General features: G+C 49.3%; 1 protein-coding gene across 3 annotated transcripts in view; it reads left to right on the forward strand.

Annotated features, from left to right (window-relative positions):
* Positions 1-13761, forward strand: part of CD247 (CD247 molecule) — an 85256-nt gene that overhangs the window by 60751 nt on the left and 10744 nt on the right. For all 3 annotated transcript variants that reach the window (XR_004272852.1, XM_032291507.1, XM_032291505.1), the window contains exons 2-3: positions 12027-12130; positions 13339-13395. Coding sequence is in view for 2 of the 3 variants with exons in the window: in XM_032291507.1 (XP_032147398.1) it covers positions 12027-12130; positions 13339-13395 (161 nt within the window). In the remaining variant the exon portion in view is untranslated. The remainder of the gene's footprint in view (positions 1-12026; positions 12131-13338; positions 13396-13761) is intronic.

Genomic DNA, 13761 nt, shown 5'->3' on the forward strand with positions numbered 1-13761 from the left:
CTCCCACCTAAACCTCCTGAGGAGCTGGGGCTGCAGGTGTGTGCCACCACACCCAGCTAATTTTGTTATTGCTATTATTTGCAGAGATGAGTCTTGCTATGTCTTGAACTCCTGAGCTCAAATGATCCTCCAGCTTCAGCCTCCCAAAGTACTAGGATTACAGGCATGAGCCACTGTGTCTGGCCACCTTTTTAAAAACCTGTTTTTAAGATCTTTCATGGTAGCACATGAAGAACTATCTGTTGTGTCGTTACTTTTTTTTTAATGGTTATATATGAATACATCGGAGTTTATCAGGTTCCCAGTTGATGGCCATTTACATTATTTTCTCTGTATGCTGTGAGAGTTTATCCTCACAATAAATTCTCAGAGAAATGGCAAAATTCTGCCTGGAATTTTGACCTAGGGGGTTTGCCCAAAAGTAGGTTTTTTTTGAAATGGTGCTAATTTTCAAGAGCAAAACTTGAGGGCAGTATGCTGTGTGAGAAAGAACAAAGACTCGAAAGACCTGGCCTCTTGTCCTGGCTCTGACCACCAGCGGTGTGACTGCGGGAGAGTCCCTTCACCTCCCAGACTTTTTGTCTCTTTACCTGCAAAGTGGAGCAAATAAGATCTGTCCAGCTTACCTTACTCAGTTGTTGTTAGGATCAAATGGAATAAAAAATATAAAAGGGTTTTGTAAACTGAAAGTGTGGAGCAAATGTTTGGCGTGACCATAATTGTTGTAGCGTCAGTCCCTGGAGTCAGCCAGAGAAAGCTGCATGTCCAAGCTGGCATCAAGAGGTAAGAATAAGTGTCTTTCTCTCTGTCTATCTATGATATAAACACACACACACACACACACACACTGCTCTCTATGTATATATGTACACATACAGACATATGTTTGTATTCTATTTAGGCGTGTATATACACATATGTACACAAGTGTGTGTGTGTGTGTGTGTATAGCTTACACTCTATGTGCCTGGCATATAGCTGTCTGCTAATGTGAGAGACTTGTCCGCTGACCTTAGGGAGCTGTTGGTGGAATGAGTAGAGGGAACTGAAACATGCAACCTGCTCACCAAAGGAGGTCACTTGCCTGTCATTGTTTACTCCCAGAGTGTGGCTGCAAGCATCGTCCCCTCCCTCGTGTTTCCTTAGCACCCTGTGCTCCTCTCTTGTGGGATGAGCTATTTCCTTGCCCACCTCTCTGCTCGGCTGGGAGGCTACATCTGTGTCTGTCACCTCCACCCTCACTGCCCAGCTCAGTGGGTGGCATCTTCTCTTAGTAAGGATGGCCACCACGTGACTTCTCCTGAGGCGTCTCTCCTTGGCTCATAGGTGGCCATTTCCCCCTGTGTTTACATTGTTTAGATTGTCTTCACGGCGTCTTCTCCTGGCACATATCTGTGTCCTAATCTCATCTTTCTTTTTTTTTTTTTTTTTTTTTTTTGAGATGGAGTCTTGCTGTCTCAGTCAGGCTGGGGTGCAATAGCATGATCTCGGCTCACTGCAACCTCCGCCTCCCGGGTTCAAGTGATTCTCCTGCCTCAGCCTCCCAAGTATAGGCACTTGACACCATGCCCGGCTAATATTTTTGTATTTTTAGTAGAAATGGGGCTTTGCCAAGTTGGCCAGGCTGGTCTCAAACTCCTGGCCTCAGGTGATCTGCCCACCTCCGCCTCCCAAAGTGCTGGGATTGCAAGAGTAAGCCACTGCGCCTGGCTAAGATGGGGTTTTACCATTTGGTCTTGAACTCCTGACCTCAGGTGATCTACCTACCTCGGCCTCCCAAAATGCTGGAATTACAGGTGTGAGCCACCTCGCCCAACCTAATCTCAACTTCTTGTAAGGACATGAGTCACATTGGATTAGGGCCCATGCCAGTGATCTCATTTTAACTTAGTGACCTCTTTTAAGACCTTTCCTCCAAATACAGTCACATTCTGAGGTGTTGGGAGTTTGGATTTCAACATAAGAATTTCAGGGGCAAAATTCAGCCCGAAATAGAAGTTGAGGCTTAATGATTATTGTGTGTTAATGGATGAAGAAGGAGCAAAAGAGTGGATGGGTTTCACCCCTTCAGGACAAACAACCACTTTCTGGGCGGTTTATGGGGCAAGAGTAGGAAGAGCTTGTTTTGGGGGTCAGGGGAAGAAAAGATAAAGATGACTACATTTGGCTGAATGCAGACAGGTAACAGAGGCTGGCAGCATGGCCTGGATTTTAGAGCTGATTTGAAGCCTGTCCTGGGGCTTGCTAGGGCATCTCCAAGCTAGCCCAGGGGCCCAAGGCAACTGTGAACCTTGCCTGGTTCCAATCGGCTTCGATTTTTTATTTGAAGTGTTATTGCCATATTTAAAATAAAAAGATAATGTGTCCTTGTCAAAAGAGAAAACCCTGCAGCTGTTCTCCAGCTCATTCAGAGTAAAAGCCACTGGGTGAGGAAGTTCTACCTGATACCCCCACCCGCTTGTCACCCTCTCTCCTGGACTCCTAGAACTTCCCCTCATTCATGCCACCCTGGTCACACCCCTCCTTGCAGTTCAGAGATGCCTGGCAAGGGTCCACCATCACCGCTGTTTGTCTGCCCAGAGTACCCTTCCCCCACAGATCTGCACAGCTGAAACTGCCTCTGACCACCTGTGAAAAACAGGAGGCATCTCTTTGTCGCTTCATACTTTCATTTCCTTGGCTAGCATTGAGACTGAGTGTGTCTTTTTATATGTTTGTAAGTAATTTGTTTTTATTTTTCTGAGAATTGCCTATTTATATCTTTTGCTGACTTATGTCTTGGACCGTTAGTCTTAGCTTTCATTTTTTAAAGTATTATTTATTATTTTTCGAGACAGGGTCTCACTCTATCACCCAGGCTGGAGTGCAGTGACACGGTCAGGGCCCACTGCAGTTTCAGCCTCCTGAACTCAAGTAATCCTCCCACCTCAGCCTCCTAAGTAGCTGGGACTAAAGTGTGTACCATCATGCCCAACTAATTGATTGTTTTTTTAGAGGCAGAGTCTTGCTATGTTGCCCAGGCTGGTCTCTAACTCCTGGGCTCAAGCAATCCTGCTAGCTTGGCCTCCCCAAGTGTTAAGATTACAGGCCTGAGCCACCGCACCCAGCCCATTTTTCAAGCTATTATTGATTGAATTCCAAACCTGTAAAAAGCTTTAGGAATGAAGCTATTTATCTCAGAATTATTTACAATGGTGAGAAGTTGGAAACAAATCACCACCAATGGAGAATGGTTATGTAGATAGTGGAGAGATTATTTGGAAACCATTAAAAAGAATATTAATAGTAAAATGACAAAGTAACATGAAATACGAATATATGAAATAACCTGAATATTAGATTATAACAATACTAAATGAAAAAAATAATTCTTCAGAGAATTTTTTTTTTTTTTTTTGAGACAGCCTGTCACCCAATCTGGAGTGCAATGATGCAACCTTGGCTCACAGCAACCTCCACCTCCCAAGTTCAAGCAATTCTCCTGCCTCTGTCTCCCAAGTAGGTGGGATTACAGGCGTGCACCACCACACCCAGCTAACTTTTGTATTTTTAGTAGAGACCGGGTTTCACCATGTTGGCCAGGCTGGTCTTGAACTCCTGACCTCAGATGATCTGCCTGCCTCCGCCTCCCAAAGTGCTTGGATCACAGGCATGAACCACTGTGCCCAGAGGGAAATATTTTTATGTAAAATGATTGTAGTTTGTGGATAACAAAGACTTTAGATGGCCATCTACTATAGTATTGATAATGGCTGTGTTTGAAAGTAGTAGTATGGGCAATTTTGATTTTTTGCCTACTTTTCTGCACTTTTACATTAAGTTGACTTACTTGAAAAGAAAAAGAAAAATGATCACAGGGGTCAGGCATGATGGCTTACGCCTGTAATCCCAGTACTTTGGGAGGCTGGGGCAGGTGGATTACCTGAGGTCAGGAGTTTGAGACCAGCCTGGCCAACACGGTGAAACCCTATCTCTACAAAAAAATACAAAAATTAGCTAAGCATGGTGGTGGGTGCCTGTAATCCCAGCTACTTGGGAGACTGAGGCAGGAGAATTGCTTGAACCTGGGAGGTGGAGGTTGCAGTGAATGAGCCAAGATCATGCCATTATACTCCAGCCTGAGCAATAGAGCGAGATTCTGTCTTTAAAAAAAAAAAAAAAAAAAAGGTAAGAAGAGAGAATCACAAAGTATTGCTCAAAACATAACTTTAATGGAAATAAAAATAAGGAAAACATTTGCTCGTATTGTTGCTACCCCCAAGAAACCACACAGCCCTGTTCTTCCCTCTTCCATTGGAACCCTTGTCTATGGGAATACATAATTTGTAGGTAGTTTTGAACAAACTATCCAGTTTTACAGTGAAACATGAATATTTGAAATCTAACACTGAGGAGAGAATTGAAGCAACTGTGGCAATTTTTATTTATTTATGAGAAGTCTCACTCTGTCACCCAGGCTGGAGTGCAGTGGCACAATCTCGGCTCACTGCAACCACTGCCTCCTGGATTCAAGTGATTCTCTTGCCTCAGCCTCTCGAGTAGCTCGGATCGTAGGTGCCTGCCACCATACCGGGCGAATTTTTTTGAATTTTTAGTAGAGACGGGTTTCACCATGTTGGCCAGGCTGGTAGGAGATTAAAGGGAGCAGTAAAACATTATATGGTACCACTAAATTCGCTGGAGTTGTTCTGTAGGTCAGGGTGATTGAGGCATCTCCAGCGGGTCATTGCTGTGAGCGTTGGGCAGTGTGAGTCCCGGCCTCACATTTGGTAGCAGGACCTCTGTATTTGTCAACCCCCCAGGCCTTGCAGCCCTCAAAAAAAAGAAAGCTAATTGTAGAGTCAAGAATATCACCTGCTCTAATGATTCAATCCTTGGAGAAGGAAGGACTCCACAGCCTGGTGGGGACCCCTCTCCCTGGCTCTGAGGATCAGCAAGTCATTCAAGGGCAGTACCAAGTGGTGGTTAAGACCTGGACTGTGGATCCAGACGGGCCTGGGTTCAACCCTGGCTCTAGATGTTAGGTGTGTTGTTAATCTCTCTGAGCCTCAGTTTCCCTAGCTGTGAAATCGGAGTCACTGTGAAGACTGAATGAGAAAACTGATACATGTGGTTCCTGGCTCAGAATAAATCTTTAGTGGTTATAACTATTACTCTGTGTGTCTACCCTATACCTTTTCTGATGCAGTGAAAGTTATCAGTGAAAGGGAGTAGCCCGCTGAGGGGTGGTCTGGGTACCTCGATGCTGTGGTCAATGAGTTGGCATCACACCCAGCACCCTGCCCAACACAAGCACCCCCGTCCCCGGAGCTGCTGCCACTGCCTTCCTAAGAACAGTGACTTCCTGTTTTCTAAGTTCTTACCCTGCAGTGTAGTCACCAGTTGTGCCTGAGCCTGGGGGTGGAGCTGGGCAGCAACAGGACTCAGGGCTAAAGGTTGGGGGCTCAAAGGAAGGAAGGGTGGGAGTAGGAAGCTGGCCACTCCTACCCGGATCATGAGCTCCTGTGATTGATATTGATTCCATTAGTGCCCACCAACTGAGTGCTTACCAGGTACCAGGCCCTTCCCATTCGAGTGTCACACACCCTGGGAGGTCGCTGTGATTACTCAGTGATCACACAGTAGCAAAGCCGGGACTTGGACGGCAGTTGTCTGCGTTTGTAGGATTTATTCTAACCTGCTGTGCTTCCTATTAAAGTGGAAACAAGCTGGAAGGGGGTGAGGTTTGAAAGGTTGCCCTATAGAAATTGGAGGATCTGTGTGATTTGTGCTTCAAATTAGAGCTCTCCACCAGTAGTTGGTGGGTGCTGAGCTTCCTGTCACCCAAGATATTCAAACAGAAGCCAGAAGTGCCTCCCAAAGAGGAAATTCCTGAGTAGCTCTCTGTATGCGAGGAATCCCAGAGGCACTGAGGCAAAGTAGAGAGAGAAGGGACTTTGCATCAGATGCACTCAGAAAATTTCTAGCTGTGTGACCTGTCGGAGCTGCAATTTCATGATCTGCAAAATAGAACTGATAATTCTGCCCGTATTGTGCAAGGTTGTTCTGAGGATTAAGCCAGATCATGCTCGTGCAAAGAGTTCTCTAAACTGTGTGCTTTGTGCATGTGTCACGTTATCGTTTTGTGACGTGAGGAGTTCTCAAAGTCTGCACGCTACCGAGCTACTGTGTGCCAGGCACTTTGTACATATCCATTATCTGTTTTTATCTTCACACACCCCTGAAGAGTGGGTATCCCTATCCTACGCTGGGGAGCCTGGCCAGGTTCTGTCCCCAGCCCTGGCATGGCATGAGGGGGTGGGAGGAGGGAAGGCCGTTCCCTGCTGCCACTGCCTGTCCCTACGGAACCTCTCAGCGTGAGCCACTGTGCGCGGCACCCCACACACTTTACCGCATTGCTCTGTACCCATGAAGTCAGTCTTGTCAAAGCCCTTTTGCAGATAAGAGAACTGAAGCTCAGGGAGGTTAAGAGAGGTGTTCCAAAACAAGGCAATAAAGGGGCAGATTCCACATTTGAGTCTTTGAGTCTTTCTGACTCGGAGGCTTGTGTTCTTTGCTCTTCTCTAACCCTGTGATGTGCTGGTGCGGAGGGGAAATGGGCAAGTGAAACCGTAAGGCACGGTCTGTGCTTGCCAGAGCCCCTGGTGGGGGAGGACTTGAAGTGAACTATTTACAAGCTGCTGTGACTAAGTGTCAAAACTGGACAAAAGGGCAAGGGCCGTGAATTCAGAGATAGGTGGAAACTCTGGGTCCTGTGCCTACAGGTCAGGTGCGTCGAAGGCAGAAGGCTAAGGAGAAGTACCTGGAGCCAGGAGACCCAGGAATTCCTTTCCAGCTTTGCCGCTAACCTGCAGGTGTCCTTGGTGAAGTTGCTTTATTCCTCTGATCTCAGTTTATCCACCTGTGAATTGGGCCCAATAATAGCCTCCTGTTTGTCTCCTGGCACTCGTAAGACTCAAACTCCATCAGACACAGGAAGTCACTTTAAAAGCAGAAATGGGGGTTCAAATAAGAAGAATCCTTATTAGTTGGATGTGAGGGAGTCCCACAACAGGATTTGCTGGAGGGGAAGAGGCCACCAGCGCGTATCTGCAGCCTCAGGGTATGGCAGGACCAGGTTGATTAAGGCCTGATCCCTGTTACCAGAAGTTCACAGTCTGGCTCAGAAACAGACAAACAACACAATTCAAATAAATCTCACCCAGAGAAACAAAATTCTGAAAGGACAGGTGTGCCTCCCCCAGGGTGCCCTCTGGGGCCCCAGAATCTTCCTGTTAATGGTCAGTGCCATGAGACTTCCTGAACTCAAGGCTTTTATGGAGATGACAAAAGGCTATATAGGGATGGCGAGGCTCACTGTGACTAATTAGACACATAACACTTAGATACAATGACCCACATGCTTAGATACTCTGTGATCATCTCTGGCTGCCCCCGAGCCTCTGGGTGTCTCACTTGGCCTATTCCTGGTATCCTGCTACAGGGCAGGCAGGCTCCAGCTTATTGTGCATGGGCTTACAGTAGAAATCATGGCAATAACAATAGGTGGCATAATGGAACACATACTCTTAAAGGGTCCTTCACCCCATAATAATTATTTTATTTGATTCTCACCTCATAAGAAGTATGGTATTTGGCCAGGCACGGTGGCTCACACCTGTAATCCCAGAACTTTGGGAGGCCGAGGTGGGTAGCTCACTTGAGGTCAGGAGTTCAAGACCAGCCTGGCCAACATGGCAAAACCCTATCTCTACTAAAAATAGAAAAATTAGCTGGGTGTGGTGGTGGGTGCCTGTAATCTCAACTACTCAGGGGGCTGAGGCAGGAGAATCACTTGAACCCAGGAGGTAGAGGTTGCAGTGAGCTGAGATTGCACCAGTGCACTCTGCCTGGGTGACAGAAAAAAAAAAAAAAAGTATTTAATACTCACCTCCATCTAGTGAGACAGATATTATTGTTACCCCCATTTTACAGATGAGAAAACCAAGGCTTAAGAGAGTTCTACCATACAGTTCAGATGTACAGTATGTAAAAAGGATCAAAGCTTTAACTTTGTTTCTTCTGTTTGACAGAAATTTACATTTACATTTATTGTAGGCCACAGCTGTATCTCTATGAAAGGCCAGGCTTCCCTCACGTGCTCTGGCCCCTGTAATGATTTAGCTCTGAATCTCAACCCATTCATGGCGACGCAATGAAGTCCCCATGCCCAGGTTCCACTCCAGGCCGCTTAGGCCAGAGCCTGAGGGCAGTGGATTGAGAGTCTGTGTGAGAAACCTCTGTCAGTCTCTGGGGCTCCTGTCAAATGCTGAGGTTCTCCTGGGTGCTGTGAATCTGGGGCAGGGATCAGGAACATGAAATAAAACAGCTTCCCCACTTGTACAGGAAAGTAGCTACTATATAATGCCCTGAAACCTCCGAGGAAGCAGCTGTTGGTCCCTTTGGGATGGAATTGGTAGAAATATGAAGGTGCAGGAGCGGACACAGGGAAGACGCCAGGACAAGGAGACAGTAGCGATGTGGTGCCTGTGAGCTGGCATCCTGCAAAACTGTCCGTGGTCCAGGAAGCCCCTACGCCTTATGTGTGGCCTCCAGAGCTCAGCCTTAAGCCCCGTGAGCGCAGGGACTCAGACTCGACCCAAATATCAGACATCATTTTCTTTTGATTCTCATCATAACCCTTAAGGTAGATATGATTACCCTCCATTTTATAGATGAAGAAACTGAGGCCCAGGGAGGGAAGTCAGTAGTGCAAGACCACACAGCTAGTAAGTGGCAGGGGAAGAACTCAAACCCACCTGTACCCAATCCAGAGTTCGTTCCATTTCAATAGTTCTGGGCACAGAGCAGATGCCCAATGAATAGTTAATTGCATAACGGAATCAGGTCCTGCATCCCTGCACGGAGCTTTCTGGGCCATGACTGTCGTCTTCAGGCCCATCTCTCCCAGCACAGACACAGTGGGACTGAGGAGAGGGAGGGTCCTACACAGGGAATTATGTTGCGGTCAGTATCCTGTTCTCCCAACCACACACAGCACGTTTGTCATCAGTCATAACACTATGCTGAAGGAAGGAAGGAGGGAGGGAGGGAGGGAAAGAGGGAACTTGTTTACATTACTTATCTCAGGGAGGTGCCCAATCCCCCTGCCCCATACCGTGCTGAGTCAGCACAACACAAATTCCCCTGCCCTGGTACTGTGCTGAGTCAGCACAACACAAAGAAGTATTTATTTGTGGTAAATTTACTGCCCAGTAATTTTTCTGTTCTAATTTTCTGTGACAAGCAGCTGAGTGATTTTCTCCTGGCTTTTTTTTCCCTGAGTCTCAACCAGTCCCATAAATCGCCACTGTTAGCTCCTCTGCAGCCCTAACAGCAAAAAGTCACCCCAGATTTGGTAGCCTTCATGGGGACTGGCTTGTCCCCCAGAGGCCTTTAGATGCTCCCTAGGTCAGTGAGGGCTGCCAGCACTGCCTTGGGGCCAGAGGGCAGGCACATCTGGGCTGGGCCCAGCATCTTCCCCATCGCTGAAGCCCAGCTCTGAAAAGTTCTATGATATTGAGTGACTGCCCTGTGCTCTGATGCAGGGGCTGGAGGAAGAGGCAGCCATTGGTCTCGGGTGCTTACAGCCTGGATGGAGGGCATCTGAGTCCCATAAGTTACGTTTGTAGAGTGCTTTGAGGGATACAGGCTCTTGAACAGACATCCGCTCATGTTTTCCTCCAGGGCTCAGGTGGTGGGACAGTCTGATTTCAACAGGTGTTGAGTGGAGGGGTAGAGTGCAGACCTGGAAGAGGACCTTGCTCAGAAGGCAAGAGGGTAGAAGAACTGGATGTGTTCAAGGAAGAATGGGGTGTGAAAGGCAGGAGCAGGAGAGACAGGGTGGCATCAAGGTGTGGTCTTCTCAGGCCTGGACTGGTGACGGCAGAGCCTAACACGCTGGACAAGGAGTTTGGCCTCTCCTCCGAGTGGCTGGGTTATCAGTGGTCTCTGGTCAGAGTCTTTGGGAAGTTTGCAGAGATCAGCTGCCTGGGGGCAAGAGGGGTTCTGAATTAGGGTTGAAGTCAAAAACTTGGGGATGGAAGGACTCAGGGTGGTGGGGGTGCAGGTGCTGGGGCTGCCTTTGAATCATCTGCTTCCATGACTCGTCGGGGAGGCCAAAACGTTGCTGGCAGGAAGGGGTAGGCGGGGCTGGCCCAGGGGCAGGAAGGGGACAAGAACTGCCAGGGATCAGTCCTGCGCTGCCTCTCACTGTGTGCTCTGAACCTGAAGCCTCCGTGCCTCAGTGTCCGAGTGTGGGTGGCAGGAGGATCTGACGAAGATTACATTTACTGCAGTGTCTGAAGAAATGTTAGTTTTCACCCTGTTTAACAGGAGAGGCAGCTGACAGAGGGTACATCACCTGCCCCAAATCACACAGCTAGCAAGAATGACAGCACTCCCACATACGGCCTCTACTCCCTCTGCCCTAATCTGTGTCTGACGGCCACCAGAGGGCACCCCGGTCTTGGGAGACAGACACTGGAGGGGCTGGCCTGGGACCTCTGCTCTAGTTGCCAGGCAGGGGTTGAGTGAGGTGGAGGCCATGCCCTGTTTTACAGGTTGAGTGCTGCACGTTTACCTAGTAGGACGTATGGTCTAGACTAAAATCCGGGTCTCCTCATTCACAGTGCAGAGATGTTTCAAATAAAAACACTTTTTTTTTCTTTGAGACAGTCTCTGTCACCCAGGCTGGAGTGCAGTGGTGCGATCTTGGCTCACGGCAACCTCCGCCTCCCAAGTTCCAGCGATTCTCCTGACTCAGCTCCAGAGTGGCTGGGATTACAGGTGCCCGCCACCACACCTGGCTAATTTTTGTATTTTTAGTAGAGATGGGGTTTCACCATGTTGGCCAGGCTGGACTGGAACTCCTGACCTCAAGTGATCCACCTGCCTCAGCCTCCCAAAATACTGGGATTACAGGGATGAGCCACTTCGCCCAGTCTAAAAATGCAAACTTTTATTTAACCAGAGTATTTACTGTACCTCGTGTTCTCCAGCCCATTGTACTCCAATGGCGGGGTCACTAAACATGCATGACTGCAGCCTGACAAAGGTTAACATGGCACTAGGAGTTCAGGACCCCTTGGAAATTTGCTGTGGGAGAGGCTAACATAGAACGGACCTTTGAGCTGCAGTTTGTAGGGTACATCAAATGTCACTGAATAGCAGGGCTTCAGGGAGAGAGATGGAGGGAATACGAAGAGGGAACAGTGTGTGCAAGGCAAATAGTCCCGAAGAGCAGGGCATGTCCTGGGAATGGGGCGTGTGTAGTGGGAGGAGGGGAGACAAGAAGGCAGAGGCCATGGAGCTGGGACTGGGGGGCAGGGAGATGCTCGCCTAGGTGGGGAGAGGCACCAAAGCTACCTCTGTCTGTTGCCCATGAGACCCTTCAGGGCACAGGGAAGGGAAGCTGAGCACCAGACCCCACTGTCCTGGGTGAGAGAGTACCTGGCACTGAGGAGGCAGGGAGTGGGGAGAGTTAACCCAGATTCTCCCTGTCCTCGTTACTGTTAGATATTGAAATGGTCTCATTTGACCATCATTTGACCTATTGTCTCCCTGTGGGTAGGCCTCGGAGCCACACATCTCAGGCCAGGAGTTCCATTCTTCCAGACGTGAACATCTTCCCAAGGCTTCCAGAGTTCTTGGTTCACACAGGGTTAACATGGCTGCGCTTCCATGTCCCAGAGGCAGGAGCTCTGTGCACAGACGACAACCTCACCTTCCCACTTTGTTCCCATCCTCCCATTTCCCAGGTTCTTTGGCCCCACAGTGGCCACATCTGCCATTAGTGCCAATGGCTTTTCCAGGAGCTGGTTGAGGTGGGAGGGAGGGAGTGGTGATCAGGCTGAGGCATGGGGATTGGATCTGGTCTCTGTGTCATAATTTCTTTGGCCACAGTCAGTCCTAGTGCCAGCCTGGAGTGATGGGGTTGTGTTCTGGTCACCCTGGGCCTTGCTGACTGGCTTTATCTCTTGATACAGAGGCACAGAGCTTCGGCCTGCTGGATCCCAAACTCTGCTACCTGCTGGATGGAATCCTCTTCATCTATGGTGTCATTGTTACTGCCCTGTTCCTGAGAGTGAAGGTGGGTACCACTGGGCTTTGGGAGGAGGGCACAGGGTCCCCCACTTGATGGATATTCAGAGGGTCCTTGGTCTTGGACAGTTTCAAGCTTGGGTGGTGCCTGGAGCTTGGTATCCAGGAGCAAAGCAGGGACCAGCCAAGTGTGTGCCTTGAATGGGCTGAGGAGGAGGTGAGGTGTCTGGCTGAGATGAACCGGGTGGGAGGGAGAGCCTGGTGCTAGGCGCCTCCATGACGAACCATACAAATGTGTGCACTTCAGAGTGTCTCGGAGAAGGCGACACTGCTGGAGACAGAGGCTTACACTCAGGCAGAGATCCTGCTGTCTAAGTATGAATGAAGGCCATGTTAGCCTTTCTCTTGTGAAGGCTCTTTCCTCATCTGTACTTGGGAGAGTGGGCCAGAGCATGGGTTTTCACTTGGTGCCTTGCAGACCCTGGATTTCTTGGTGGGGCTGGTCATTATGTGGGCAGAGGGTGGAAGAATTTAGGAGTAAAGGGGGAGGATCTAGTTCCAGTCATCCCTGCGGTGCTCCCCAACCCATTTCTTGCTTATTTTGGACTTGGGCATAAGATTTTATTTGAAACCAAATCTTTCTTAAGTTTGAAAACGCTGCCCTAGGTAATTTCTAGGTCGTTTCCAGTGCTCTGGATCTGTAAGACTTTGCAGTTTCTCCTGGCTGAGGCGGCATTAACTGAAGCAAGAGTGAGGCTGTGTCAGCTTCCAGCAGATGCTCAGGACACTAAGCGAGCCCAAGGCTTCCTGAGCACCGGCGTAGCCGGGCGATGGCAGAGGGCTGGGCGAGTGGTGATCCTGCCCCGGGGGTCAAGATAGGAGGCCGGACCTTGAGCAGCCGCCATCCACCCTGATTGTTCTCGGAGCTCCTGGAGGAAGGGACCCTAGAAAATGCTCCACGTCCCCAGGGGGCACAGACCAAGAACCTTACACCTCTGCGCACGCGCGAGGGCGCTAGCTTGGGAAGAATAAACTCCAGCGGGTCCTGGGCCAGCGTGATGGAGGCACATGTCAAAGGCGGGAGAAAAATGGACGTTGGGCTCAGAAAAAGGGGCTGTCACGCCGCGGCCCCTGCAAGGGCTCAGCCCCAGGAGGCAGGGCAAGAATTTTTTGTTGCCAAGGAGCGGAGTAGGGCTGTCCCTCGGGTTGCCGCGCGCCCTCGCGGAGCAGTAACGCGCTTTGCTCTCTGTGTCGCAGTTCAGCAGGAGCGCAGACGCCCCCGTGTACCAGCAGGGCCAGAACCAGCTCTATAACGTAAGTGAGCCTCGCCGCAGACCCTCCCGCAAAGGAAGGGCAGTCCCCTTCTCAGACCTAGGGAACACACCCTGCAGAGTCCCGGGTTTAGGTCTGGTCCCCAGCTATCACCTCTGACCCGAATGCAACTTGTTTAACCTCAGTTTTCTAACCTGTAAAACAGGGGTAGTAATTGTGCCTGTCTCAAAGGGCGCCATAAGGATAACATGCTTAGTAGCTTGATGCATGGAAGGAGCTTAGTATAGTGCCTGCCACTAGTGAGCCCCCAAGCCATCAGCAATTTGCAAAAGCTAGAGTGAGTGAAGAAGGAATGTGTTAGAATCTTCCCAGCAAGGGAAAGCGATGTTACACTACCTGTGCAATGGG

This window comes from Sapajus apella, unplaced genomic scaffold (assembly GCF_009761245.1).
Source record: "Sapajus apella isolate SASKATOON/1434 unplaced genomic scaffold, GSC_monkey_1.0 scaffold25, whole genome shotgun sequence".
NCBI lineage: Eukaryota > Metazoa > Chordata > Mammalia > Primates > Cebidae > Sapajus > Sapajus apella.